The 27,851-nt window shown below is 45.4% G+C and overlaps 3 protein-coding genes across 3 annotated transcripts in view; all 3 read right to left on the minus strand.

Moving 5' to 3' along the window:
- The window catches only part of cables2b (Cdk5 and Abl enzyme substrate 2b), a 25,713-nt gene extending 19,976 nt beyond the window's left edge, over positions 1 to 5,737 (minus strand). Inside the window, exon 1 of the mRNA XM_028409110.1 lies at positions 5,128 to 5,737. Within this exon, the coding sequence (XP_028264911.1) occupies positions 5,128 to 5,711 (584 nt within the window). The 5' untranslated portion in view covers positions 5,712 to 5,737. The remainder of the gene's footprint in view (positions 1 to 5,127) is intronic.
- A 2,213-nt stretch (positions 5,738 to 7,950) lies between these two features.
- ccm2l (CCM2 like scaffold protein) lies at positions 7,951 to 13,689 on the minus strand. Its single transcript, XM_028410054.1, has 11 exons — positions 13,449 to 13,689; positions 12,111 to 12,278; positions 11,955 to 12,038; positions 11,575 to 11,758; positions 10,783 to 11,399; positions 9,954 to 10,083; positions 9,578 to 9,641; positions 9,089 to 9,245; positions 8,861 to 8,999; positions 8,446 to 8,593; positions 7,951 to 8,194 (listed from the first exon to the last, which is right to left on the minus strand). The coding sequence occupies exons 1-11, from the start codon at positions 13,476 to 13,478 to the stop codon at positions 8,065 to 8,067; spliced, it is 1,851 nt and encodes a 616-aa protein (XP_028265855.1). The 5' UTR covers positions 13,479 to 13,689; the 3' UTR covers positions 7,951 to 8,064.
- Positions 13,690 to 20,220: 6,531 nt separating this feature from the next.
- xkr7b (XK, Kell blood group complex subunit-related family, member 7b) overlaps positions 20,221 to 27,851 on the minus strand; it is a 62,397-nt gene continuing 54,766 nt past the window's right edge. Inside the window, exons 3-5 of the mRNA XM_028410178.1 lie at positions 27,375 to 27,574; positions 23,817 to 24,036; positions 20,221 to 22,843 (exon numbers count right to left, since the gene is read on the minus strand). Coding sequence (XP_028265979.1) covers positions 22,030 to 22,843; positions 23,817 to 24,036; positions 27,375 to 27,574 — 1,234 coding nt within the window. The 3' untranslated portion in view covers positions 20,221 to 22,029. The remainder of the gene's footprint in view (positions 22,844 to 23,816; positions 24,037 to 27,374; positions 27,575 to 27,851) is intronic.

The following is a 27,851-nucleotide window of genomic DNA, read 5'->3' on the forward strand; positions in this document are numbered from 1 at the left end:
CAAATGATGTCAGTCAGATTTGATCATAGTTCAGTGCAGGTATGTGTGCGTGTGTGGGGGTGTGTTTGTGCGTCTAACTCTGACCTAATCAGTGTTTCTGATGATTCTGATAAGTTTACCGCTTCAGGCAATAAACTCAGCAACAAGGCTGCACTCTCATGCTTTAGTGTGTGTGTGTGTGGGTGTGTGGGTGTGTGTGTGTAGGTGTGTGTGTGTGTGTGTGTGTGTGGGTGTGAGAGGATTTCACAACAGGGGGAAAATGAGCCTCCTTGTAGACAGGAGCTCAACACACAGATTTTTCAAGAGACAAAAAAAATCGTCCCCCTAAAGGTAAGAGTCCCCCTAAAGGTAAGAGTCCCCCTAAAGGTAAGAGTCCCCCTAAAGTACGTTGACTCTGCTGAGGGAAACAATAGAGACTACACATTAATAAAACACAGTGTGCAACGTGGATTATGATGTTTACAGACAGCATCTGAACTCCCAAGCCCCCCTAAACAGGACAGGATTCATCTGATAGCTGATAAACCCCCTATGAGTTTGTTCTTTGTGGAGCTGCCTGCTACATGTTCCTCCATCTTGCCTTCTTGGTCTTGCAGATTTGAGATTTATGCTGCACCTTTTATGGTCTTAGGGTCTGTTGAGTTAATACAGATGGAGATGAACTGATGTAGTCTGTAAAAATGAATGATGTGCTTAATAAGGACAGGATTAAAATTACAGAGACGTTGCTTCTAATTAGAGTATGATCACAGCCTCCATTGTAAACCTGCGGCCTGTGTGAACAGAGTTTCCACTCCTCGTGTGGTTGTTTACTGAGAAGCTTAGTCATGCTGAACCTACACTGGCTCTTCCTCTTTGTTTTTTTTGTTCTCAGACTCTCCTGCAATGTCTAAACTGTCCTGTTAAATGTTAATATATGGACAAAAGCATGTGGACAGTCTGCTGTGTCTGCTGGCTCCCTGTCCAGGACATTGAGCATTTGCAAACTCTGATAAGGTCTGATAAGGTGTGACGTCAGGTGCCCTTCAGGTCAAGACAGGGAAGTTCTTTCACAGCAAACTGGGGAACAGAACAGACCATTATATGCTCTAAAAATACAAGAATAAAAGAAAGTTTGGAGCAGGATCATTTCCACTGGTTTGCCCGCCCATAAAATGTCCTGATACATTGATTGGTGGAATCGTGGACGATGAATCAATAATGCAAACATTCATCACCTGCAGATCTAGCAGACTGCAGCATTACAACTGAAAACAGACCAGCTGAGAACCACGCCTGTGCTGATGTCTATTTACTTTTCGGTCAGCATATTAGCACATTAGGGAGGGAGTGTCTGTGGTCTGATGTCACGAGGAAAAGCACTAAACAACTTAGGCCCCGTTCACACTGGAGAAAGTCATTCCAGCTAGAGTAGGATTGAGCCCAGACAGCCTTTAAGCTGGATGCGTTCAGACCTATTTTCAAATCTGGCTAGCACACACTTGTGTCCGCACTCAACCCAGCTTCATCCAGCATGTTTGCTGTCCTCCAAACCACTAGGTGGCGCCTCGTAATATACAGAGTCCGTTCATACTGCGCTAGGACCGCGTGTGTGTGTGCGCATGCGTCATGCTTTTTTTGTCCCGTCTGGCGCCCCGTGAACCGGACGTAGCACATCGATAACCGGAAGTAGCATGTCGCTAACCGGAAGTAGTATGTCGCTAGCCGGATTCGCTCACCACATTTGCATTCACACCTGAGCCACATTTGAGCCAATCCGGCTAGATCCATACAGCCGGATTCAAGGTGTTCACACTCAAAACACATCTGGATTGATCTGGATGTGGCCGAATCCTGCTAAAGCCACATTTTTTTCCCCAGTGTGAACGGGGTATAACACTCCTCTGCAGTGTGGAGTCTCCAGTACTTAACGTCAGTGACTCCATGAGGTCATTAATGGAACACCTGAAGCATTTATGGGGATGTTCAGCCAATGGAACACAAGGAAACGTCCTCACTGGGCTTACAGGTAGGTCAGCAGAGTTTTACTGTTTGTCCCCATGGCTCAATAACAACACTGCCCCCGGTGACAACCATCAGTGTTTCCTTACTGTCACACAGAGCGTTTTCAGGGTTTCCCCCAGGAAATGGTTAAGCTGCAGCGGTGAGCCACCTGCATTCTGACACCTCTCTGTCTTTGGTCAGTTTAGTTTCATTTAGCATAAACGAAGAAGTAATACCGTCAAACAAATTTTAATTTAGTTTTCTGCCCTTTGAACAGAGAAATGAGAAATGAGAGGACAACTGAGGTCATGTAAATGGAAACAAACTAAGCCAAGTGCATCATGGGGAATCCTCAGTGACATCATAGCCAGTTTGGTCACTCAGGTGAGTAGTCAGTGGCTAAATCCTGCCGAGTGACACACGAGTGTGATTAGTCCTGCAAAGTTCATGCTGAGGATTACTGAGGACACGAGCTGATGCCTCCATTAAAATGCGGATCCAAAACAACAATAGAAACATTTGTTTGGCGAGCTACTTCCCACAAAAACAATGACGGCAGTGTGCAAAACGTGAGACCAGGCCATGTTTACTACTAGCCTAGCTTATACAGTCACAATGAACATCAGCCAGTGCTGATAGCGTTAGCAGCTCATTAGTGAGGACTCAGACGTTAGCTTACTTTCATCATTCTAATAATATGTCACCAGACCAGCAGTTTAAAAACTTCTCCTTTCAAACACAATGAATGTGAGAAAGTCTCAACTGCAACCTCGCTAGCTTTATATAAGAGCGTCACAGTTTAACAGCTAAACTGTCAACAAGTGTGAGTGTCTGCAGGCTAATGAAGTGGCTGGCCAGCTGGTGAGCTGGCTGGCAGGACTTCACAACACCAACTCTCCATACAGACAGGGAGGCTAAACAGAGCATGACTGACGATCGCATCTGACGACGGCATACTTCATCACACCAGGAAGTGTGTGTGTGTGTGTGTGTGAGAGAGAAGAAGGCTGCATGTAAACTTTATCCCCACACATATGTGTTCAACAGAAGAACCCCCAGGACACATCGACTCCGACTGAACCGCTGGATGTGGGAATCAGATCAAAGTTTAATGACCTACATGGGAAACGGGTTCTTGCTGAAGAGTGCAAGCAGCGGTGCTGCTGCCCTAAGAGTAAAAAGTGATTCATTCAACATTAATAAAAAAACGCTGCAATCATTTAGAGACACCACACTGTAACCGTTAGGATGCAGAGTTTATAATGCTGACGGATTAATGGAAAAACATAACAGTATCTTCACAGGTCAATAATACAGGTCTATTTTAGAATGTTCAATAACTGGTAATGCATGCCTGCAGAAACATGCCTGCTAAAAATCACCTGAACCTAAACTGATATTAGCCAGAAACCAGTCTATCAGCATGGTAATATATGAATTAGGGCTGCAACACACACCGATTCGGGTAAACCAATCACACGTGGATGTCATAGTTTTCCATAAATGCGGCTGCAGCCAATGGAATATTTCAATACTACTACTTTGGACCACTGCTTTCTCATTGCTTCATTCCGTGCCCGCCTCCATGCCCGGAGCCAAGTGTGTGTTTGTGTGTGTGTTTGTGTGTTTGTGACGCTGTCCTACAAACGGCTCACCCGGGTTTTACACCCAGAGCCTCTTGCATCCAAACACCGATCATCCCGCTGCACCACGAGCCAGAGAATCATTCTCGATGACATCACTAATGAGTCAAATTAGTTGTCGATGCACTTTGCCCTCGAATATTACTCGAGTACTTGAATAAACTTGAATAATCGTTGCAGCCTTAATATACAACATATATGCAATGTGTTCAAACATGTTTACATTGGTGCTAAAACAATTAACCGACACATAAGATGTAACAACTGTTTTACTATATTTAGCTTTTTGTTGAACAAAACCATCAGATTTCATGGATCAATGCTCAGAGCCCTTCACATGTCGATACTTCCACAATTATCTTCCAAACCAGTGCTAGGGCTGTAAATGATCCTCCTTAATAACACTGCCAGGAAAAATCTTGCAGATGACAGTTGGTGGCTGCTGCAGACTGCCTGACCACCTCCACCACCGCCGCCGCCGCCGCCGCCCCCCTGCCTGATTACCCAGCTTGTTGTTAGGTGTACATAGGTTAGGTGGAGTTTATCACAGCGTGGCTGACATTCTCTGGGCTTTGATACGCAGCCAACACGATGACGAAGCTGATCCATCCATCAGCGCTCACACAGGCACAGCATGTCTGAACTGCAGCCAGCTGAGTGTGCATAATAAACACACACACACACACACACACACACACACACACACACACACACACACACACACACACGCACTCAGCTAACATTAGGACTTCAGATCTTGCTGCATCTTTCCTCTTAATCTGGTCCATGTACATCTACACCTGTACTCTTCAATCCAAGCCATCAGTGCGTGGTAAACACACACTGAAAACGTTGTGTGTCACAGAAAACAGACACACACATGTTGTGTGTTTGAAGCATTTAACGGTTTCTGGGTTCACTTCCTGTCTACAAAGCCACCTGCTGCAGCTGGCTACAACATTTAAAGCACAGTTTTTAAGACAGAGCTGAAACACGCCAAGCTGACAGCCATGTCGACAGATTGTGCAAGACTAAAAACTCATTTTAATAACAGGATGTTAAACACACTGCATGTTGTTAGAGTTTTAAAAGTGTTAAACAGACAAAAAGGCTACGTGTGTGTGTGTGTGTAAACTTAAACACATTACCTCCACAAAATCCACCTCAACACAACACACCGAGGTTGAAGGTGTACCAGCACCAGCTCTCAGTGAGGGACCTGCCTGAACACCGCCGGGCAGGAGCCGTCATGCACAGACTGACTGTGACCTCCAGGGGAAAGGTTGCATCATCAGTGAGACACTCTCAAAACTTCCTTAAATGTCTCCTGAGTGGGAAGATCGTGAAATAAAAGCAGCACACACACCTCCACCTGCCTGAAAACACACCCACACACTCACTGGTCCATCACCTGCCCCGGACGAACCACCGTCAGAACTTTTAGTCGGTGTTTATGAACTTAAACTGGGCTGAACCCAGAGAAGCTGCCGGGGTCTCTCACCTGTGTCGCGGCTCTGAGGACACGGAGTTGCAGCTCTGGACCGACAGCAGCGTGGAGGACTTCCGCGGGCCCACCGGTGATGGTAGAAGGCTGGTGTTGGACGGGGACGGCGTGAGCAGGTTGCTGTTCGACCCCGGTGATGGGAACGAGCCTCTGCGGCACTGAAGCAGCACCTCCGCATCGTTAAACCCCGCGTCCGACGGCAGCACCAGGATGGGGGGTATGGGTAGGAGTCCCGACCTGGGTACAGGGGACGGGGTGACATTCCCCTGTACGTAGCTCACGGACGCTGACAAACTAGGAAATGTCCTGTTACAGGGCTCCAGGCACAAACCGGGCGCTGCGGAGCTGGACTCCACTCCTTCCAGGTCGGTCTCCTTGTGGTGGCTTCCGTCCTTCTCGGCTGCGTTACTCTGGACCGGCCGTCCGTCCAGAGAGATGTTACTGAGGAACAAAAGAGCGGCTTGTCTCCGGCGGGAGTTCTCCCGGTTCCTCCGGGTATATTCCCGGTTACTGTGCGGCTTTTTGCCGCTAACGCTGACCGAGATGGCGACGCTGTGCTGGCCGCAGGCAGCCGCCGCCATGGTCTCTGTCCCACTGAGGAAGTCGACTGAAGGACCAGCTCGAGTCCCGCTGTTGTCAAATCCCTTTTACCCGGCGCGAGACCGATTCACGCCCTCCTGCGCTCTCATTGGCCCAGAAGAGAGTACGTAATGACGTTACCAGCCGGAAGCCTTCAGGGAGGAGTTTGGTCACGCTGTAAACAATACGCGCTCTGGTCCATTGTGGACCGATTTAAATTAAAATAGATTTAATAAACATTAACATAAATTTAAATTGATTAGCTAATAAAATAAAATAAAATAAAATAAAATAAAATAAAATAAAATAAAATAAAATAAAATAAAGCTCTATTAGTCCTGGGTCAGATATTGAATATTGAAATATTGAACAGAACTAATAGAGTTCTGGTCCATTATGGACTGATATAAATTAAAATAGATTAAATAAACATTAACAAATATTTTAAATTGATTAGCTAATAAAATAAAATAAAATAAAATTTTTGTCACACTGTAAACAAGCTAGCTTTGTATTTCTAATTAAATAAAATAACTTAATTTTTGAATTAAATTAAAATAAAATATATTATTGATACAATAATGTTGGCGTTGCTTGGTGAATACAGTATTTAAATATATGTATACCATCCATGTCCTTGAATAAATATCACCATATGATTCCAAGCCGTGTTCTGATTCTTTTCCTCCATTTAAATAATAATAAACTGAGTCCTGCAGTGTGCATGCATCCTCTCCACATCTCTGTGGTACCAGGCCTCTCTGAGGCATTAACTGAGCTGTCACTGCAGCTCTGCCTGACTGCAGCTTCGATTGGCTGTTGGCACTTTATGAAATCTCAGTGGATTTTCTCCTGGCTGACCCCCCCTGCAGTGACACCGCCGCTGGCCTGTGTGGACCAGGCTGGTTTAGCAGGATGACCACACTGTATATGTAGCATGACTTGTAGCCTGCTAAATATAACCTGTAGGACACAGCACAGTGTAATCCCTACAGGCTGGGAGTTTGTTATTTTACACTCACCCCCCCCCCCCCCCCCCCCCCCCCCCTGCATCTGCACAGCACCAGATGAACTACAGCCGCCCCTCCAGCTGAGCTGGAACCACAGCAGGGTGGGAATCCAAACATTTTAATTCAGTTTGATCTCACTGGAAATTATTATTATTTCTGCATGATGTCAGGTCGCATTATGTGCTGTTACTTAATGGATGGTTTTTGTTTTTGAGAGCTGAGAGTTGAGAAAACCCTCCACATTAGAGCCTAAAGCAAAACAGCTGCTGTTACTGTACTGTATTAAAAAAACAACATTTGACCGAGACTAATTGAACTAATAGAAAAAGTGCATCCATGATGATGCAGGGCTGCATATGACCAACAGCTGCGCAAGTACGATGACAATGATGATATGACAGTAAATGCAGCCACACGGATTATTGCAGAGATTACAGAGCTGTAATCTGATGATGAGGATCAGGTTTATACAAGTGTGTCTGATTCCCCTGACACACACACACACTAACCCTAAAACTACAGCCAAAGGCAGGTGTGGTCTCAGAGTTACTGTCCTGAAGCTGTACATCATCCAGATCAATATACATGATCAGGAACTCTGAACTTAAGCAGCTATGAAGGGATCAATAGCCAGTTTACATCATTTCCCAGGGCCACAAAAAAAATGCATATCTCTTTGTTGTATCCTGGGTTTTTCACCTTCATTATGTCACTTGTTTGCACTCCATGATCTCCGTGAGATAAGAGCAGCCTTGGGATTGATTCTGATACATTTATAATGTGTTTACCATCACTGATGAAAATTAAGCTGCTCTCTTTCTAACAGTGCTGTTTAGTTACGTAATGAGACTGAGAGAGGAGCATGACTGGGGTGAAGCCGATGGGTGTGCTGAATCTCTGTGGCTCTGATGTTCAGTGAGGCTGGCATCCAAAAGGGCTGCAGGGTATTTATCCTTTCTTCCTTCCTACAGAATAAACGCACTTTTGTCCTCACTTGCCCCCTGGTGGCGATATATCGGTATTGCAGCCCCAAGAGCACAACTAAAGAAAATGTAAATTTACCTGTATTTTTACTCTGTATTCACACAGGATCATATGATGGCAAAGCATGTGTTTCTTTTTTATTTCAATTTATTTTCTTTCCTATATTATTCTTTAAAAAAAATCACAAGATTAAGAGATATACAGTTAATTTTTGCATTTAAATGTGAAACAAATTCAACTGTCTGTGTACTTTGAATTATTATTTTATAAGCGATCAATTTGATTTTTAGATTTTTATTGACAGAGTGTGTGGCGTGTGTTTAAAATGTTGACATACTGCATCCTGAATTCTACACTTCCATCAGAGGTAGTAGTCCTCCTCCTCGATGTCTCCGTGTGTGTCCTGGAAGCCCAGTGCCTGGATGTCGTGGGTGATGTCGGTGATGCGTCGGTTGAATTCCTGAGAACCCGAGAAGGAGCAGTTGTCGTACCTTGATGGGGAAAAATGGAAAATTCACCCCATAATGTAACACTATGCAATAATCTAGTTTCAGAAACTGAAAGTGTATAACCTTCTTCTATTTTAAGTTAATATTCTTCATTGTAATGGATTTGTTTGCATTAATTTTAATTGTCATTTTTTTAAATAGCCTCCATGTCATGTGACCCGGTGACTCCATAATATGCTAATCTGTAGGGTCAGAAGAGTCAAAGTCGCTGGACATGCAATGACTCGTCTCACCCCCTCATGGCTGTGGCAGACGTGTTGCTCATGCTGCGTTTGATGCGTCCAAAGCTGTCGGTCAAAATCCCGCCTTCACGGATCCCGATGCTTTCTAGGAAACCCTCAAAGGCGCCGACGTCTTTGTCTGGGATGAAGGGACGCATGCCTGGGACACAGAAGACACCAGATGATGAATCAAACATGACCTTTGTGTACAGAACTGAGGAGAGCACGTTTCCAGGAGACTTTTTAACAAATGGACGTGTGTGTAGTGAACCGTGGGAAAAAACCTCAACCCTCTTCTTCCTCTTCTGTCTCTCATTGGTTAACAGGAAGTGGTGTAACAGTACACAGCTCATATTCTGGCATACATGCAATGTAGGTTGTAAGACGTGGTGTACCACAGGGTTTCAGTCAATGAGCCTCGTCTCACCCAGCAGCAGGAACTTGCGGTTGTCTCCGTACAGTTGCAGCAGCTCAGCACAGAACTGGTCGATGTTTGCTCCCAGCCTGTATTCTCTCAACAACACCGCAAACTGCTGCAGCTCCACCGGACTCAGCTTGTTACGCAGCTACACACAACAAAGAGACAAGACCAGATAAAGACAAAGTGTTTACCCACATTCACAGTTTGTGGTGAGGACGGGAGGATGACACTCACAGTGATCATGTACTCCTGCATCAGCAGCAGAGCGGGGTTACTGTCCCCTCCATCGCTGGCTGAGGCCAGGCTGCGATGGGAGTCCTGCAGCGACACAGACGAGCACTCACTGTGCGTCTCACTGTAGTACATCTCAAAGGCGTCCTGGGAACCGTCACTGAGAGACACAGAGACTGACTGAGTGACAAAGTCTGTGATCAGACCCCAGAAGGACATCCATGAACAATAAATAAACAAAGTCCTGTAGTATTCAGGTCAAAGAGTGCAGCTCCATGCTTTTATTGTGAAAGTGTGTGTGTCTGAGGACTGATATTGTCTAAAGTTTGTCTTGTTCTGTTTGTACGATGTTGTCAGGAAATGGATGCATGAATGCAATGAAATTAAAAACAGGAAGGCACTGATGAGCTGACGATAAGCTTCACATAGCTAATGCTGGCAATGTTGAAAGACTTGTGAATAAATCTGTGAGAAAAACAGCATTTTACTCACTACGAGCTGCAGCAGCTAAAGTCTGGATCATAGCTGTAGGACATGTCGGACAGACAGCTGTCACCTGTACAGACACACAGCATTAAATACACAATATACTGACCGAAGGTGCACAATAATATCATCAATCTATCATTTCTTTGGATCAAATTAATATCAATTTGTGTTTAACTTCGAAAAAGGTGTAAAAATATCTTCATGCATACAGTATCCCCTGTGTTTAAACACATGGCAGTCGGAAAATTTACAGAAAAATCATCCTCTTGTGAGCATCAGTTCTCAAATCTAAGAGCAGTCAGGTTTAGTTTTATGAAGCCTGCAAAAAGATGCATAAAAAAGAAGATTTATACATTTTTAAAGCCTGTGTGTTACTCACTCCTCTGCAGCCAATAGCGGTCCGGCATGGTGTAGTGAAAGCCCGCCCTGTCGACACACTCGATGGTCTGATGGCCGTAAATGATCTGGAACATCTGACAAATCAGCGAGCAGTACTCCTCTGCAGCATCCTGCACACACACAGCAGGTCAAAGAGGTTCAACACCTCCATCCTCTTTGTTACCCTGATTCTGCACATCACACTCGTGGACTAAAACAGGTTCTAGTGGGTTAAATCCAGGTGAAGTGTCAGGATGTGACTGGGATGCTCTGAAAGTCGAGGCAGCAGCCGCTGATGAGGCTTGACTGGAATCTGTGAGCTTAATATGAGCCAGTTTAACAATGGCGCCATACTGCTGCCAGTCCAAACTAATTATTGCTCCGGGGATGAGGTTAACAATGACAGAGGAACACACACAGATATACAATGACAACCCGGCTGCTGATAATGTGATGTAATGGTTCAGGTTATGTAACAGTCTCAGTATCAGCGTGTGCAGATGAATGAGCATGACTGTTGCCCTACTTTCCACTCTTCCACCACAAGAGGCGAATGATCAGTGAACCCGAACAAGAAGGAACTTTCCACGCTTATTTCCTGTCACTGATGTTTTGGGACTCGACCGAGCGCCCACTCCAGTATCAAGCTCTCAGCAAAAAACATACACACTGCTGTGCCTGAGAATAAAGCAGAAGAACCTGCAGTTCCACTAGTGTCCACACGAGGGTGGCTCCCACAGGTGAAGAAACTTCCTTTGGCTTTAGCTGTGTTTTTTCCTAAACAGCACCATCAAGTGGCCATTAGAGGAACTGCAGTTCTGCGGACCCACCCTGTTCTCCACCGCCAGGATGACCAGGTTGCAGTAGGCGTCGGGACAGGGCGTGGGCTCCAGCGGGTTGTGGTTCCTCCTCTCCCAGCTGCCGTAGCTCTTCCCACGTTCCCAGCTCCCCGTGCAGGCCTGTCGGCGCTCCCAGCTCCCGCCGCCTCCCCCTCCACCACCTCCTCCCCTCCTCTCCCAGCTCCCAGCTCCTCCTCCTCCACCTCCTCCTCCATGCCTCCTCTCCCAGCTCCCTCCACCTCCGCCCACACCCACCCCCCAGCTGCCGCTCATAGGCCTTGCCCTGCGGTTCTCCCAGCTCCCGCCTGTCTTACGTGTTTGCTGCCTCCTCTCCCAGCTCCCTCCCACCCTCTTCCTCTCTAGACTCCCCCCTCCTCCTCTCTCTCCCCCTCCTCCCCCCCTCTCCACATTCTGGTTTTTGTCATGGTTGCTCCTGGAGAGCGACGGCCGCCAGTCAACTCCACAGATGGTGTGTCGTCGCTCCATGGTGCCCCCTGCAGGTCGTGGATCAGCATTGCAGCTCATAGTCTGACGTCGCCCATCGATGCCTGTTGGCTTTTTTCTGTCCAGACTGTCGTCCCCGGCAACCACAGTATCCACATTTAGACCTTAGAACACAAATTTCACAAACTGTTAAATATTTTCTTGCAAATTTGTGACTTTTATTCCCCTAAATTTTTCCAGAAATGTGCACTTTTTTTCTTTTTGTATTTTCTCAAAAATGCTCTGCAGAATTAATTTAAATTGACTTTCATTAAACGCTGCCTCCTGCTACGTCCTCACCTGTCTTGAGGACCAGCAGGTGCAGCGCGTCGTCTCTCAGGTAGGAGGCGGCGGCGATCTCGTGCGTTGGGATCCTCATCAGCAGCTTCTCGTTGTCTCTCCACGTCAGCAGCAGGCAGCGAGCGGACAGGCTCAGGATGCAGTCCTGATCCACGCTGGTTTTCAGCGGCAGCACCTTCAGCTGCTACTGACCCACATGGCCACAGGGGTTATTGATTAATGAGGCGGACAACAAACCACTGCTAACAGGTCATGAAATGTCGACATTATTACATGATTAGTTATTGATCATCAGTCCTGTGAGGGGTTAGTTAAAGAAACAGTCCTGGTTATTGATTAAAAGGGATAAATCATGCAAACAGTGGTAACTGATTACCAACCCTCGCTGTGTCCAGCAGCTGCAGCATCTCATCTCGGCTAGAGGGGTTCAGGGAGACCGACACCCACGTCAGGTGACCCAGGAACTTAAAACAGAGGTCAAAGGTCAAACAGCTGGACATTGTTCTGCATCCTGCTGATATTCTCCCAGCTCCTACCTTGACCTCCTTCTCCACATAATCAAAGATGAGCCTCTCAGGGTGAATGAGGTAATCTGGGGCATAGAGGGGGACGGTGTGCAGCGGCCGGCGGTAAACGCTGCCCCGATCCACCGGCCTGCGACCCGACTTGGACCAGACCAGACGCTTAATGGGTGAGACAAAGCCCTGGAGGGACAGAAAGGAAGAGGATGGGTTGCCATGATAATTGGTAGACATGCAGAAGCCGGTGTAACAGGGCAGAAGATCATCATCTGTTTAAGGTATTATTACTGCTGTTTACTGATGATGTGCCTCCTGATACGAGTGTATAGAGCTATACTGTCTGCTCAGGTTCAGCCAAATGCTCCAAAACCTTCATGTTGCAGGCGGATGATGCCCCCACACATACAGCAACAGCTACCCCAGAACCAGCTGATCCCAGCCCAGCAGAGCTGCTGTTCACTCAGCAGGGTACAGAGGTGAAATGGTAAACGTGGCTAACATTAGCATAATGCTAGTCTGTTTTTTGTTGTGAAGATGAGAAATTGGAATGCTGCAGTGTTTCAGAGACAGTTAATATGCCTCAGTGTGTGCGTGTGTGTGTGTCCATCCCTTTGGCTGTTCCAGCAGTGATTGACAGGTGAGCAGTGATCTCTGACAGCTGAGCTTCTCTGACACGCACACACACACACACATTAACATACTGTGGCTTGAAGCCATGGGGAGAGTGGACATTACGCTGAACAGAGAGCGGACATTAGCTTGTCTCAGCCGTTCCCGCTGAATAATAACGAGGACAGATCTGCAGGCAGATTTCTGATGAACATCTCTGCTGTCAGCTGAATTTAAGGACGAGGCAGAGCGAGGCTTTAATGAGTTTTTGTTCTTCTTCTTGTTCCAGCGTGTGTTGGAGGAGACAGAAAGAGGGAAATAATTGGATTTTGTAATGGATGAACCTGAGCAGGTGCTGCGTATTTAACTAGCTCTGCTTCTGCTGTTCGGTTCTAAACTCTTTTTTTAGGAAAAAGCTCTTATTATGGAGAGCATGGTTTAAAGAAGTGATGCTAAATAAACAAGTGTTTACCACAGGGGACACGTCAGAGAAGCACCATCAAGCACTGAGCTGGAGATGAAAACTAAAGAGCAGCAGTCACATCTGTCTGTGAACCGAACATGAACATGAGTGAGTTCAGGAGCAGCTGTGATCCTGTGACACACATGAACATATTAAATACATTTCAGGCTCATTCACATGTGGAAGGAACATTTAACTACGAGGCTAAAAGGTCCTCAGCCCAGAGGTAAAACTCTCTGTCCAGCTGGATGATCAAAGGTGACAGAGTTCATCGACTGTACCTTCTTGGATTTCTTCGGTTCATAGTCCATGGTGGTTCAGCCGGAGCCGTGGAGGATCAGCTGAGACCTGGTCCTGGTCCTGGTCACGCTCTTCCTTCCAAAATGTATTTTCAGCTTGTCTCCTGTCGCTGCGTCTGTCCCTCAGTTGTTTTTTCCATCGTTGCTTCTGTGTCTCTGTGTTCCAGTTATTTTAGCTTCTGCTGCTTCATGTTCTTTCTCTGTCTACACTGATTGTTCTTTAGAGACCTGGACACACACACACACACACACACACACACACACACACACACACACAGGAGAGAACAGGAAGCAGAGGAAGCCCACTTCCTGTCCGAGAGGAAACTCCACCAGGGGCTGATAACATCCACTCTTTCTGCTCTGATAACATGCAGTTTAATTAAAGCTGACTCCATTTAAATGGCTTTTATTTCAAAGAGACACTGAGGAGCCGCCACTCAGCCTACTCTTTGTTATAGCACTAATTGTTGCTTCTGGTAATCCATACTCTATATTTATATACTTTACATCTGTTCTCTGTGATTTATGATGTCTGCTGCATGTTTGTACCTCTCTCTCTGTCCTGTCTCCTTCTTCTCCTCTCTCTCTCCTTCATCCTCTCTGTCCTGTCTCCCTCTTCTTCTCCTCCTCTACCCGGCCGACTGGCAGCAGGAAGGTTCTCCTTATGAGTCGGGTCCTGTTCAAGGTTTCTTCCTGTTAAAAGGAGTTTTTCCGGACACTGTTGCTCTTCGGGCTCTGGGTCTCTGTAAAGCACTTTGAGACAATTCTGATTTCATCAAACAAGAAACTTAACATTTGAAAAGAAAACACCAAATGGATCTTGGAGGTGAATGGATCTTTGGTGCTTCCTGAAGTTGGAGTCTGCCTAAGTTTGTGACACGACAGGTTCATAACAATGAACAATAGTCTGTGATATTCACTTGCTGAGTCTGACTCAGCGCTAACTTTCACAACAATTTTAAATTTAGCTGCAAATCTGTCACCAGTGCAGGCGTGCAGCTGAAAACAAAAATATGTCTGTGACTTCAGCTCCACTTCATAGACTCCCTGAATGTCTCATTCTTTAGGATCAGAGCACAGGTTTAAAGCTGAGTATTGCTCTTTTGTGTGCAGCATTTTATTCAAATACAGAACAATCCAGAGGAAAGAGAGTAACTTTACTCAGGATGTTATTTATTCTTATTGCCAGGACTAACGACTCTGACGATGATCCATAATCATATCACAATAAAACAACTGTCAATCACAAGAGTGCTGTGACATCACGGAGATGTTTGGTTCACAAGCTCATGAGCTGTTTAAGTTGTATCAGCAGTGAGGCAGTTTGGCCACAGGGGGGCAGCACTGTGACAAAGACTAATGGAAAGAGGAGGAAAGAAAGACATATTTCTCCTCAGCAGGACGCTGATGGAGGCAGAGGAGGCGACACCAAACCTGTGACCCCTCTGAGACACACACACACACACACACACACACACACACACACTCTCTCTCTCTCTCTCTGAGCAGGTTACACGGTCACATGCTGACAGTAAATATAAAGCTGCATGATATGAACATGGACACACACACACACACACACACACACACACACACACACTATTGTCAGGGTAACTCCTCCATGGTGACTGGAGGGCTAACGGCTTAATGATTGTCCAGTTACCTAGGCAACGGGAGACAAAGATGGGGCATTTATCGTTTGATCGTCCCGCTCTCTCTCCCTGAGCAAATTTCAGTCCAAAGATTTTTTTCCTTAAGACTTGCATCCAAGTCAGCTCAAAAAATAAACGAGGGGTGGATTGTTGTGACCAGGTTGGCGTCCAGCTCTTTGAAATCATCCAAGGCAGAAAGAGACGGGTGTTTGCATGGCACCAGGTGACTGACCTCAGACGGAACCTGCACTAAAGTGTTATATTTGTGGTTCAAATCCACTGAATCCTCAGCAAATTGTGTTTTTTTTCCTCCTCGCAGAGAAATCATATCTATAAAACTTTGACTATGCTATAAGTTCTTCTAGCTTCTGAGCTAACCTCCCATCCTCATCGGGAAAACAAGAGGCCTTTCAAACCGCCAGTGTTTGATGCATCTGGCGCCCTCCTGTGGTCATATGAATACAGTCTTTGTAAGTAAATTGTGTTTAAGCACAAACTGTAAAAAGATATTTTCCTAAAGCTGAATGAGTCCTTTGAAACCTCAACATGAGTGAAACATTCTGAAACATTAGGTTTTTCTTGAAAGTTGACAACATTTTAATTTGGAGGATGTGGTGTTAGCTCAGATGCTACAAGGCTGTAATTTTGGTAAATTAGCCAAAATGTATTTTTAAATTATTTTGTATTTTATATTCTGTATTTGGTTTAATAATAATAATTATAATAATAACTATTATTAGTTTAGGTGTCAGTAAACCTGCTCAGGTGTTTGAGCTAACAGGTGTTCTTCAGTCAGCATAAAGACATATGGGGATGCATTGATTGAGTAGCATTAGCATGTCCATCAGGTGTCCATCACACACACACACACACACACACACACACACACACTGTATGTATATCACATTCATACAACATGAAAGCACCTACAGTACACACACACACACACACCTGCTCTTGATGCCTTTTTTCTCTCTTTGACACACACATCAATCATCCTGGTGTGATCTTCAAAGTACATCAGATCCTGATGTGTTTTGGTGCTGCATCAACTCCATATCTGAAAAGAGAGAGAGAGACTGTGCATGTGTGTGTTACTGAGTGCATTATGTGTGAATTTATTCATGTACATCTGTGTGTGTGTGTAACAGTGATATCAAAGAAGCAGAATCTTTAAAAGACCCTACACACACACAGACACACACACAGACACAGACACACACACACACACACACACACACACACACACACACAGGTCTGACACAAGAAAAGGAGGGGAGAAAAGAGGAGTACCTGTGAGGAAGAAGAAGGGAGGACAAAGAGGAGAGAGAGACAGGAGGGCACAACGATCACAAAGAGGCGATGAAGGAAGGTAACCGAGAAAGAAGAGGCTGCAGAGGAAGGAAAGAAGGGAGAAACGTATAAAAGAGAAGAAAAGGAAACAAGACGAACAAAATGGAAGAGCACTACTCACCTTCATCCTGTGTGTGATCTGTTAAGACAATTAAAAGAGAAAGACGAGCAGCCGGACTACAAAGAGACAGGATGGAGGGATGTGATGAGAGAGAGAGAGAGAGAGAGAGAGAGAGAGATCAAAAGGTGTCGGTATGAGAGCCTTTTTTTGTTGTTGTTGCCTTGAGAAGATGAAAACAGGGCAGGAGGATTCAGGGGAGAAGCTTGGTGGAGCTCCAGCTTCGCTTTCAGCTCCGCCTCTCTCTGAAAAATCCTCCATGCAGGCCAGAGTCAGAGGAGATAGATGGAGGCAGCATGATGCTGGGAGGATGCCTCAGTGAGTCTGGAGCCGTGGATCCTGTCAGGGTGGAGGGAATCACAAAAACAGGATCTCCACCTGCATCCATGCTCCCAGAAGAACCAAAAGTCAAAGCTGAACGCTCATAGAGATGCTCAATAATTCATTAGTGGTGATTAACAGCGGGTCACAGCTATGTTTGGGACCCCCACAGGCACAAATCAATTCAATACTCACATGTATATCAGCAACAAAGGCTGTGACACCACATCTCACAAGCACGTTGGAACGTTTCATGGCTACAACTGTGTAGGACTAGTAGTACACACACATGTAGATACATATACAGAACGTGCAGTTCTGGGGGAAATTATGGAGCTACTGTTTGAGGAGTGTATATAAATGTGTTTGTATCAAACATTACAGATGCAGACAGTGAAGTCGTGTTTGAAGTAACTTCACAAGACCCCATTCAGACTGGGGAAAGAGTGCGTTCAATCCGGAGAGCTCGACACGTTCAGACCTATTTTCAAATCTGGCTGTTGCACACACACGTCTGCGATCAATCCAGCTCAATCCAGCTCAATCCAGCTAAATCCAGCTCAATCCAGTTCAATCCAGCTCAATCCAGTTTCTTTCCTGGCACTGCTTTTATAGTTTGACGGATGTTTACACATTGTTTTTGTACGCGACCTTTTGGATACTGTCTCCGTGAACCTGGTATGACAAGTATGACATCACTAGCCAGATTCGCTAGCGGCAGTTCAATCATGAGAGACTCAGCGAACTGAATGAGAAAGACGTATTAATACAATAATTGTGAATGTGCATTGGCGTCCTAGACCCCGTCGTGAGGACCACGTCCGAAAGGGGGGAAAGCTCGAGCGGAGAGGCCGCTGATCAGAAGACCCCCCCAGGTCTAGACCTGGTGGTGGTGTCAAAGCAGGAGAGAGGAGGACTTGATCGGGAGGTGCTTGGGGTGGAGGAGGGTTGCCGGATTCGATCAGGAGGCAGCTGGAGAAGAGACAGAGGATTTTAAATTTCATGCTTCGCTATGATTGGGCAGGAGAGGGACGGATCGACAGCTGATTGGTGAGGGAGGGGCCATCTATTAAACACCTGACTATGTGGCAGGTCACTAGAGGGAGTGCAGTGTGGTGAAAGAGCGAGCAAGGATGGTGAAGAGGGAAGGGGATAGAGATAAGGGGATGATGGGAAATAGAGTCTTCATGACTGAACTAACGCTGAGAGATGTGCGTTCAGACCTGAGCCAGATTTCAGCAAATATGATCCGGCTGTGTTCAGATTAAAAAAAAAAAAAATATACTGAACGGGTTCTAACGAGGTGAGATACAAAACCTCACAACACAAGCACACACAGAAATGCACTGAGAAGATGTTGTGTTGTGTTGTGTTGTGTTGCTCTCTTAGCACTCAAAAGAATAACATGGAAATCAGAGCATGCAGCACTCGGTGCCATCAAAGAAGACACGAACAGGCTTTATTTGGATGGCTGTTGGGCCATGTTTACTACAGTATTGTTCCCATCTACAGTTATCAGCACAGCTTGTTGACTTCTTTTTTCTTGTCTTTTTTTTAACATCGTCATAGATATTTTCACCACTGGTTTTTTTTTCTGCTCGTTCACTCAGAGGATGTTTAAGCAGCATTATCAAAAAAAAACTTCCTGACACACATACTGTACATACGATACACACATACGAACTGAAGCACACGTACTCACACACACACACATACACACACCCTAGAATAGCGTCACTCTGATATATACAGATATATAGAATGAGTAAAAAAAATCTATTTTCAGTTTTTACATCTTAATATAAGAGTCATACCAAAGACCACCAAGTGAGTAAACAATAAATAGATATAAAACAAATACAAAAATAAATCAACAGAAATACTTGCATTAATCAATAAAAGATGATTTGAGTTTTCAACTCACTGTTTAAACATGTTTTTGTTCAAGTCGATATATAATCAGCGCACCACTATTAACTGTTAATTTACCTTAACAACAAAGGACTGGTTCATCACCCAATCACAGAGAGAGAGAGAGCGCCCACGGCCCCGTGATTGGGTAGTTGATGTATGAATCGTCTGTACATTAGCCTATCATTGTTTTTGCAGCACCATTAACATCGCCACCACCACTGCACCCACATCCACAAGTTCAGGTAGGACCACAAAACTGGACTATTAGCCAAGGTACCATCAATAGTCCCTTTTTTTAAAAAATGCATTCCTGAATCCTCCACTAGGGGGGGATACACAGATACGAGCACGAACCTGGTTAGAGTCAGAACACTTACATACTTGCTCTTAATAATGCAGACCAGCCTGGACTGTGAATAAAAACAACATAAATGAGAGCGCTGTTCAGAAGTCTGAGCGCCTGTTCAGGGTGCTCCAACCTGTTTAGGGTGCCTCCAGGCACAACCTTAGGGGTGGAGGCCACAACGCCCGGTTGGAGAGGTTACATCTCCTTGCTAGCCTGGGAGCAGCTGGGAAATCTCCCAGGAGGAGATGGAGACAGGAAGGTCTGAGGGTTTCTGCTTGTCCCTGCTGCTACCATGACCTCGATGGGTCGGAGAACTGATGGATGGATGGATGGGTACTACAGCTCTGTGACACCCCATTTTTGGCTTGAGTAAGAATAGACTAGCATAGGTAGGGACCGTAGACTGTCTAGTCCTCAAACTGTCAGTGAAGACTTTGGATCCATGAAACTCTCCCAGTCCCAGTTCTACTGGATTTTATGATTTAACTTGGCATTGTTAAAAAGCAAGTATATAGGCGGCTCTTGGTGACCTGGTGTTTGACCTAAAGAGTCAAATACAGACAGTGCATGCTGCAAGTGTTTCTGTTGGCATCAGGAAGGACCTGCTTCTGAAGTAAAGCCCCTTTAAGTCACGCAAATTCACAGCTGTGCCATGTTCTTTTGGTCACCTGTGTAGGTCACCCATTCATCCGCAACCAGTTCAAACATTTTCAAAATGCTAATAAGCCAGTTATACTGGCGTCTTTCACGCTCTGCAGGATGCTCTGCCATCTACACAAGATCACCTCAGAACCTGTTTCAACAGAAACATGTCTTGTCTGTTGTATAATATAATATAATGTTATTAACGTGTTGTTTCTGACTATGCTTGATTTAGCCTCTAACGCACAGTAACAGTCTCTCACATCTGGAAGCTGCCATGTTCAAAACGTTGAAGTTACTCGTCAGCTCCAGTGATAATGTTCAAGTTTTAGTTCCTTGTTTTATGGCATCACAAAGAGGATCAATCATCAGTGATCAGTGTTAAATCAGACAAGGGTCTGCCCCTGGTTTGGTTTTGTACACATCACCAAATTAATGCTAACTAGTTAGCCCGTAATCAGTGTTTTTTTTGTACAAATGTTTCTTATCTTGATTGCATTATCAGCTGCTGTCTCCGAACCCTGCTTAAAATCTTTAGTTTCATTGTGGCAGCACTCGTGGCAATATGAGGTAATTACAGGTGTACTTTTAAATCTCTGCCCCCGAGTCACTTCTCAAAGTCAAGGAAGTGACTTCAAAAGTGATACAAGACTGCTTCCTGTTATTTGGACATGTGGACATTACATGCAGTGGAACACCTGTTCTACACCATCTCTGATTCCTTGATAATTCTCTGAATGAAGGGGTTGGTCCTTGGTAGGAGTCCAAGGTTTCCTTGGCTGTGGAACAGTCCTTTGGCCGAGTCGTAGCATCCCAGAAATGCCGTTAAGGATCCTTCCTTGACTTTGAGAAACCCCTTTGTTGTGTGTGTGTGTGTGATGTCATCAATCAGTAGACAGTAGCTCTGCCTATAGTTTCTGGTGGAAAGATGGCTTGGTTTTCCACACAGATGTCCCCATGCCACCATTTAGTTACCTCATTAAGAATGCCACTCTTGACCACAACTGACGGCGTTCTCGGGAAAACAAACTCCGTAAAATGTTTTCATAGCATAGCATGACCATTTGTGATGTCCGTCACACCCTACGTGTCATGAATTCTGAAAAAAAGTGGACAACTTTGGACGACATTTAGACTCTTACGAGTAAGTGAAGCTTCATCATTCATCACCTAACTACAGCTTATTATAACAGCTTATATCTGACATCGGTATTTATTCAACTGTACATCACAGGCCCGTTTGTGGTGAGTTACAGCATGCCATATGGTGGCAGCCATTGCACAAGTCGTCCACCCTACATCCATCCATGTAGTCCTGATTGATTTTGTTGGAGGTGACAGCTGGGATGTAAGCATTGAGACTTTTGCTATGGCTGCCTTTGTAACACATATGGATGGGTGACTGGCACCAGGCCTACATTTCTGGACCTGTAGAGTTGTGAGCGATCCTCAGGGTCTGCTGAGATTTGAGCCCCAGGTACCTGGTCGCATTTCTGATTGGACACCACTGATAGCCTGCGCAGAGGACATTGACCAGCTGGCTGAGAGGGACATGCAACCTTTTGGAAGCATAAAACAATTTCTGTATGTATTTTCTATCATCGTAAGCATACTAGTCTAATGGTGAATTTGGTGTCCACTTCTTTGGGTCAATCAGGGGTGATTGATTGCACCAGCAGTTACTTAATTTGTATATACCACATTTTAGTCCAAACCAAAATGACTGCATGTCCCGAGCATTAGCGGTTAGCTTCTCTAAAGTTACCCATCAAGTCTATGTTGTGTCTCTGAAGTCCGAGGCTCAAATTCATGCAGGAGACTGTTCTGATCTCAAACCCCCAAAACTTTCCTTCCCTCTTGTTCTGGCCATGCAAGATGTAACAAAATCCGTCAGTACCTTGTCCCAGGATGAAAGATTAGATTTCTCACCTCCACACTTTCAGAAATTATAATGAAGATTATTCCAGTTCAGTGTTACTCCATTAACTCCTCACGGCTCGTTCATGCTACCTACTCCTGGACTGCTTTGGTCCCAGATTGCGCTTCACATTTTACAATCAAGTTTTTACCGAACTCTCTTCTCAAAAAGAGTCGCCTGACACTCTGTGTCTTCTTTTCATGCTTCTCCTGGCGTATAGGTAATCCTGGGATGAGAACTGATCTCAGGCTGAGCCTTGGTCCCAGACTGCACTTATATGTTTAAGAGCCCCTGCTGGCTTAGACAGTTGTCTCATATTCCAATACCTCTTTGCTGCCCATCATGCTACTCCTGTATTGTATCCGGGGGCTGACGGCTGATGTGGTCTCCAGGAGCAGGATCGTTTTGCGGAGGCGCCGATCAATAAAGTGTGCATCCCAGGCTGGGTATCGCTTTCTTGGGAGGTCAATCCGGATCACTGGGCCTTCCTGTGCACGGGACGAGGAGGAGGTCCTGTGAAGGAGTGCAGGAGAGGAGGATGGGGAGGGACGTACCTGGAAGACAGGCAGGCAACTGTCCTTGTCTCTTTCTTTGTCCCTTTCTCGCTCCCCGGGGACCGGCTCCCCTGTGTCTTTAGTCCTGGGCAGAGTCCTCGGAGGACTTGTAATGACCATGTCTGTTTGGGATCCTTGGGATGGAGTAAGGCAAGCATCGATCACTCCCGCCACCCCTCCTGCGCCCACCACACCCTCATCCACACACCCTCCCCACTGCGAGCCAAGGACAGGCCCATCCGGGTGCAGCCAGCAGTAGTACACCAACATGAAAAAGGTTCCCAGGGCGAAGCTGCAGGCCACCAAGCACACCACCACCAGGGCGTAGGAGTCGGAGGTGTGCGGGCCGCGGTAGGTGTACCAGGCGGCGGTCAGCGCCACGTTCTCAGCCAGCGTCACAGAGTAGTAGACGGTCATGCGGAAGCGGCTGGGGCCTTCCTTGACATTAAACCAGCAGAAGATGTAGATGATACCCACCACCATGTTGTAGATGATCTCCTCCCACTTGGACATGCAGAAGTCGGTCTCACCTTGGATGATCCAGAAGGTCATGACGCACCTGAGAGATGCAAGTAAACTCATCAACTCTACAACACAAAAAACATGATGACATTCATCTGCTGACATGCTAACTGCTACATGCTAGCTTTCAAATACCCTCAGAGCAGATTGTTGCTTCTCCTTTGATGATTCATGAAAGTTAACTCCTGATAGATTCAAATCATTTTTTAAAGTACCTTTCTTTTCCAAACGTTTCCCAGCATTACCTTCCAGATGGTTCCGTGCAACAAAGCATCTGGCATGAACCAAGACAATAACGTTGAGGGCTGGACAGCTGAACAATGAGCTGGAGGTTGCTATAAAGCTCTCTGGAGCTGAGGAGAATCCTCTGCAGAGTCCTCACTACAAGCATCCTCTGCCTCCTTGTCCCATTGTTTGCACCTTTGATATATTTTTATTAGAAAAATATCGATTACTAAAGCCACTCTGAGGACAGGAAGCCACAAATGGACACTGAAGCAAAACCAGACATCCACATAAATCTCTCACTTTGTACTGCAGCGCTTTTTAAAGCACCTCCACAAACACAGGGAGATAATTATTTATGTCACTTCATCTATTTTCCGAATTAAATGAATGGTCTTGGTGGTAAAAATAAAATACAGTTAATGCACGCAGAATTAGCCAAATCCAAAGTACGACACTTGGCACCAGATAAGACATTAATACTGAATTTCTGCTTACGGAAACTATAAATAATAATCACAACGAACGGGGGATAAATTAGCCGTTATTAAGTATCCCTCCCTTGGGGAAAGAGCCTGCAAAGTGCAAAGGAAGCTGTTTGTTGTGATTTAATGAATGAGAATGAGATGATTAAAAGGTTCATGTTAGAAAAGGACATATTTATAAAGTTTACTCTTCATTTCTAAAGCTCCTACACACGGCAGGCTGCACAAATAACTGATCTACAGATGGATCTAATGACGTGTGTGGATCAGACTCTCTGCATGAGGGGACGTGTGGCGCACCAGTGGCTGACGATGAATATGCCGAAGTAGAGCTGGAAGACGGAGGCGAAGAGGGCAAAGGCCACCGTCCTCGCCCCGATGGTGAAGAAGTGCCACAGCATCTGGGCGATGACGGCCTTGTACGACATGGGTAGTTTGTCATCACGGGAGTCCCGGAGAACCTTCTGGTAGGAGGCGATCATCCAGGCCAAGGAGACCAGGGAGGCTGAGGCTGAAAGACCTGCAGGGACAAGGAAGGAAGTGGAGAGGGAGAGCAAAGTGAGATATTTGGCTGCTGGATGTGGAGATGAAAGAAGGAAAGGGTTATAACAGTTTCTTTATCTGGCACTGCAGCTTCTGAGAAACAAGCCGACCTTCCTCATATCTCAGGAAAGTCAACACACAGACTGTGACGTGTGCGTTTTTTCTTCCAGTTTTTGACCTGAACCAGTCTGTTGAAGTCAAATGATCGTTAGCTCTCACACGTATACTTCCCAGAGCTGCCCAGAGCGCACTTTAACACATCAAACATTCATGTGTGTTAATCATGCAGTCTTGTCTCAAATTAGAGATAAATCTCTCAGAGAAGGCATTAAAGTCTGAGCAGAGGACGAGCCGCAGCCTTCTGCATTTTAATTTGAGATTTAATTTATGTTTCTCACAGGAAAACGTACAGTTATTTGTTTTTACTCTTTACTAAACTAAGAGTGGTTTTCTTGGATATAAGTTAATGACATGACCTCGCACCTATATGCAGGTAAAAGTTGAGTCTTCATATTTTTGTTTCTATTTCTGTTCCCAACCAGCAGCTATAGTTTATATTTATACCACACTAACTTCTAAGTTTCTAGGAATTCTTCTTCAGGCTTTTTCCTTGTCAACGTGTGAAAATTCTGAGCACCAATTAAAACTCTGCTCATGGCTGCACGCTTCGGTTGTATTTTAACCAGACAAAGACAGGTCCCTGTTTAATGAGGTCTGATGAAAGCTGTCAGTCATGTACTGTGCAGTCTGCTGGAAATTACATCCATCTCATGAGGATTTGAAAGTGTTGTCTGTCTTCACCAGATGGATGCTACTGTAATCCTTAAACTTTAAACGACTCTGCTCTGACTTCAAACATGACGATACTGTTTTGATTCCTATTAAAATCGCTTAAAGAAAATTCAGCCTCCTTTCACTTATAAAACAAAAACAAATATTGAAGTATAAATAATCCATAAAGTGTTACTAATGCCAACTACATTTACTGAACTTTTTCTTGAAACTTCAATTTTAACTTAACTTTCATTTTAAAGGCTAAAGTGCAGCATGTTTGGCTCCCCCTTCTGGCAGGGAGGGTAATTACACATAACTCATGTGACATATAACTAATATACTGAGAGTTTTGTTAGCTAGCTTGCTAAATGACCTGAGTGATTAGTGTTGGTGTGACATTTCTTTATCACCCTGTAATCTTAAAAAGCATTTTCAGACAGGAACAGTTTTTGCGTCCTTTATGTCGTTAAGTGGTTGTTTAGCATCACTTAGACAAAATGTGAACTTTCTCCAGGATCGTATCACTATAATGAGCACGTGTGCAGCAACACAGGAACAGACAGTGCTGCAGCAGAGGTTAATTTCATGTAGTTCATTATTTTAAAGTGTCTGAGTGAACCCAACAGGACCACGACCAATTATCCCAAACACACCGAAACACCTCTGATGGTAGACTTCATAAGTGTCACAACACAGACTAAAAACGTTTCCTCGAGAAAATAAACAGCTATACAACAACAAAAGGCCCCCAACCAAAGGGGATTATGGGTAGAAAGTGACAGATGCAGTTTGTTATGCTCGCAAAGCCCAGCAAATCCCAACATTTGGCGGATGTGCAACCAGCAAATGTTTGGGATTTGTCCTCAACAGATGACTTGAATGATTAATTGGCAACACTGATTCTGTTGATTGATAAGTTATATTCCAGTCCAGATGTTTGTGAGCTTTGCTTTGCACTCTGTACACTTAGCATTTAAAAGCTAAGCTAAGGTACATTTAGGTAAATGAGGCTTTAAGTTTAGCTTTGCTTCCTCGTGTTATCACTATTAAAATACTATTAAAACAATTCATTCAAATACATTTTTATTATAATATGTCAGATCAATCAAACAGAGCTAAATTCTAACCCAAGGATTTTATCCAACACAGCTAGCAGTTAGCCAGCTAATCCTCAGTGCTGGACATGATGCAGAAATGTCATCTGGGCTCATGTTAGTGTGACGAAAAGTGACTTTGTATAAAATAATGTTATAAAATAGCTACACCAAAGTGATCTGCGGGGATTTTATAGCATAAAGAAAGTCAGAAGGTAGTTTGATGGTGCTGGCATGTAAGATAAGCCAAGAACAAGTGCAAAAATACTTACTGCTGCAACATGGTCATTAATCAATACAATAAAAAAATAATCATTACAAAGTGACCACTTGATTAAGTGACATGTAAAATGTCACACCTCTGGAGACGTCACTGCACACAAACAGCAGGATTATTTCACACACGCACACACACACTGGAGCTGCTAGCCAAGCTGTGCCTCACACAGTGACTCTCAGAGGGACGTGAGTGGCTTCCAGTGGCTGTCAGAGCAGATTTACTGTCTCCCCTGCAGAGAGTCTGGCTGATTAGCTCCACAGACTGTCGCCTCAGCCGCGCACGTCCCTTCGGCCCGTCGGTGCACACATGTTTGCATTTCTTTACGGTGTCTGTACTGTAAATGTGTACGTTTCCTTAAGGCCATGTATGTATGTCCCCTGATGCTGTTACAGCCAGGTGTGTGTGAAGAGAGTGTGAAGTGCACGAGAGAGAGGGAGGGAGAGAGAGAGAGAGGGAGAGAGAGAGAGAGGGAGGGAGAGAGAGAGAGAGAAAGCGAGAGAGGGAGAGAGAGAGGGAGAGAGAGAGAGAGAGGCAGAGAGAGAGAGAGAGAGGGGAGAGCGAGAGAGAGAGAGAGGGGAGGGAGAGAGAGAGAGAGAGAGGGCAAGAGAGGGAGAGAGAGAGAGAGGGAGAGAGAGAGAAAGCGAGAGAGGGAGAGAGAGGAGGGAGAGAGAGAGAGAGAGGCAGAGAGAGAGAGAGAGAGAGAGAGAGAGAGAAAGCGAGAGAGGGAGAGAGGGAGAGAGAGAGAGAGAGAGAGAGAGAGAGAGAGAGTTTTTGTTTTATTCATCAAAGACCAATCTGCTTCTGGTAAGAGGTGCATAAATAAAGCATTGACTCTCCAACTGATATCTGCCCTCACACACACACACACACACACACACACACGTTGCAACAGATGCATTTCAGACTGTATTTTATTGGCTTTTATCAGGTGATGAGCATCAGTTTCTGGTTTTATTTCCATCATTTTTTTCAGCCATCACACTAACACTGAAGCTTTATGGAAACAGGCTGATGTCACTGAGCAGGTCCAGAAACATGAGCTGTGACCGTTTACCGGCTGATTCCTGCTTCAGCTCTGACCTTCTGCGCCTCACCGTCACCGTTAACGACCCGCCGTTAACGGCTGCGCTACAAACCTCACAACACCCAGAGGAAACGGCGTCTCACCTTGCAGAGGGAGGACGGTGTTTCCGTGGATCATGATGCTCAGCTGCAGGACGAGCTGCGGAGCGGACTTCAGGAACGCCTCCAGGAGGCGGAGCATGGTGATGTCGGCGCTCTCGAACATCAGCCGCCAGTGGAAGTGGCGACGGGGCCCGTTGCTGTGCCAGCGGCTTTGGGCGCCCAGGTAGAGGGCATGGATGTATCTAAAGGAGGAGGGACGGAGAGAGAGAAGGGACACATGAATGTAGACACACACACAGCAGCACAGAGTGGAAATAAAACAGGTTCTGATCGTTCCTCACAGTCCGATGGAGTCCTGCGACATGTGCACTCTGATCCCACACAGAGCATGAATACAGGGAATATTTATGCATCTAAAGGCGATAAACAGCGACAGGAAGGAAGCTGTGAATCCTCAGCATGCTGTTCTGACAGTCCAACATCTTTACCCCCACCTGTCACTGCTCGCCTCTGATGTTT

The sequence above is a fragment of the Parambassis ranga genome, chromosome 7 (genome assembly GCF_900634625.1).
Source record: "Parambassis ranga chromosome 7, fParRan2.1, whole genome shotgun sequence".
NCBI classification, from domain to species: Eukaryota; Metazoa; Chordata; class Actinopteri; family Ambassidae; genus Parambassis; species Parambassis ranga.

Excerpts from the sequence above, each read along its gene's own strand:
- ccm2l (XM_028410054.1), bottom strand. The coding sequence starts at position 13,478 with ATGGACTATGAACCGAAGAAATCCAAGAAG. Across the intron at positions 12,279-13,448 it reads AACCGAAGAAATCCAAGAAG|GGCTTTGTCTCACCCATTAA; the intron begins GTACAGTCGATG and ends CTGTCCCTCCAG. Across the intron at positions 9,000-9,088 it reads TGCAGGAGTACATGATCACT|CTGCGTAACAAGCTGAGTCC; the intron begins GTGAGTGTCATC and ends TGTTGTGTGTAG.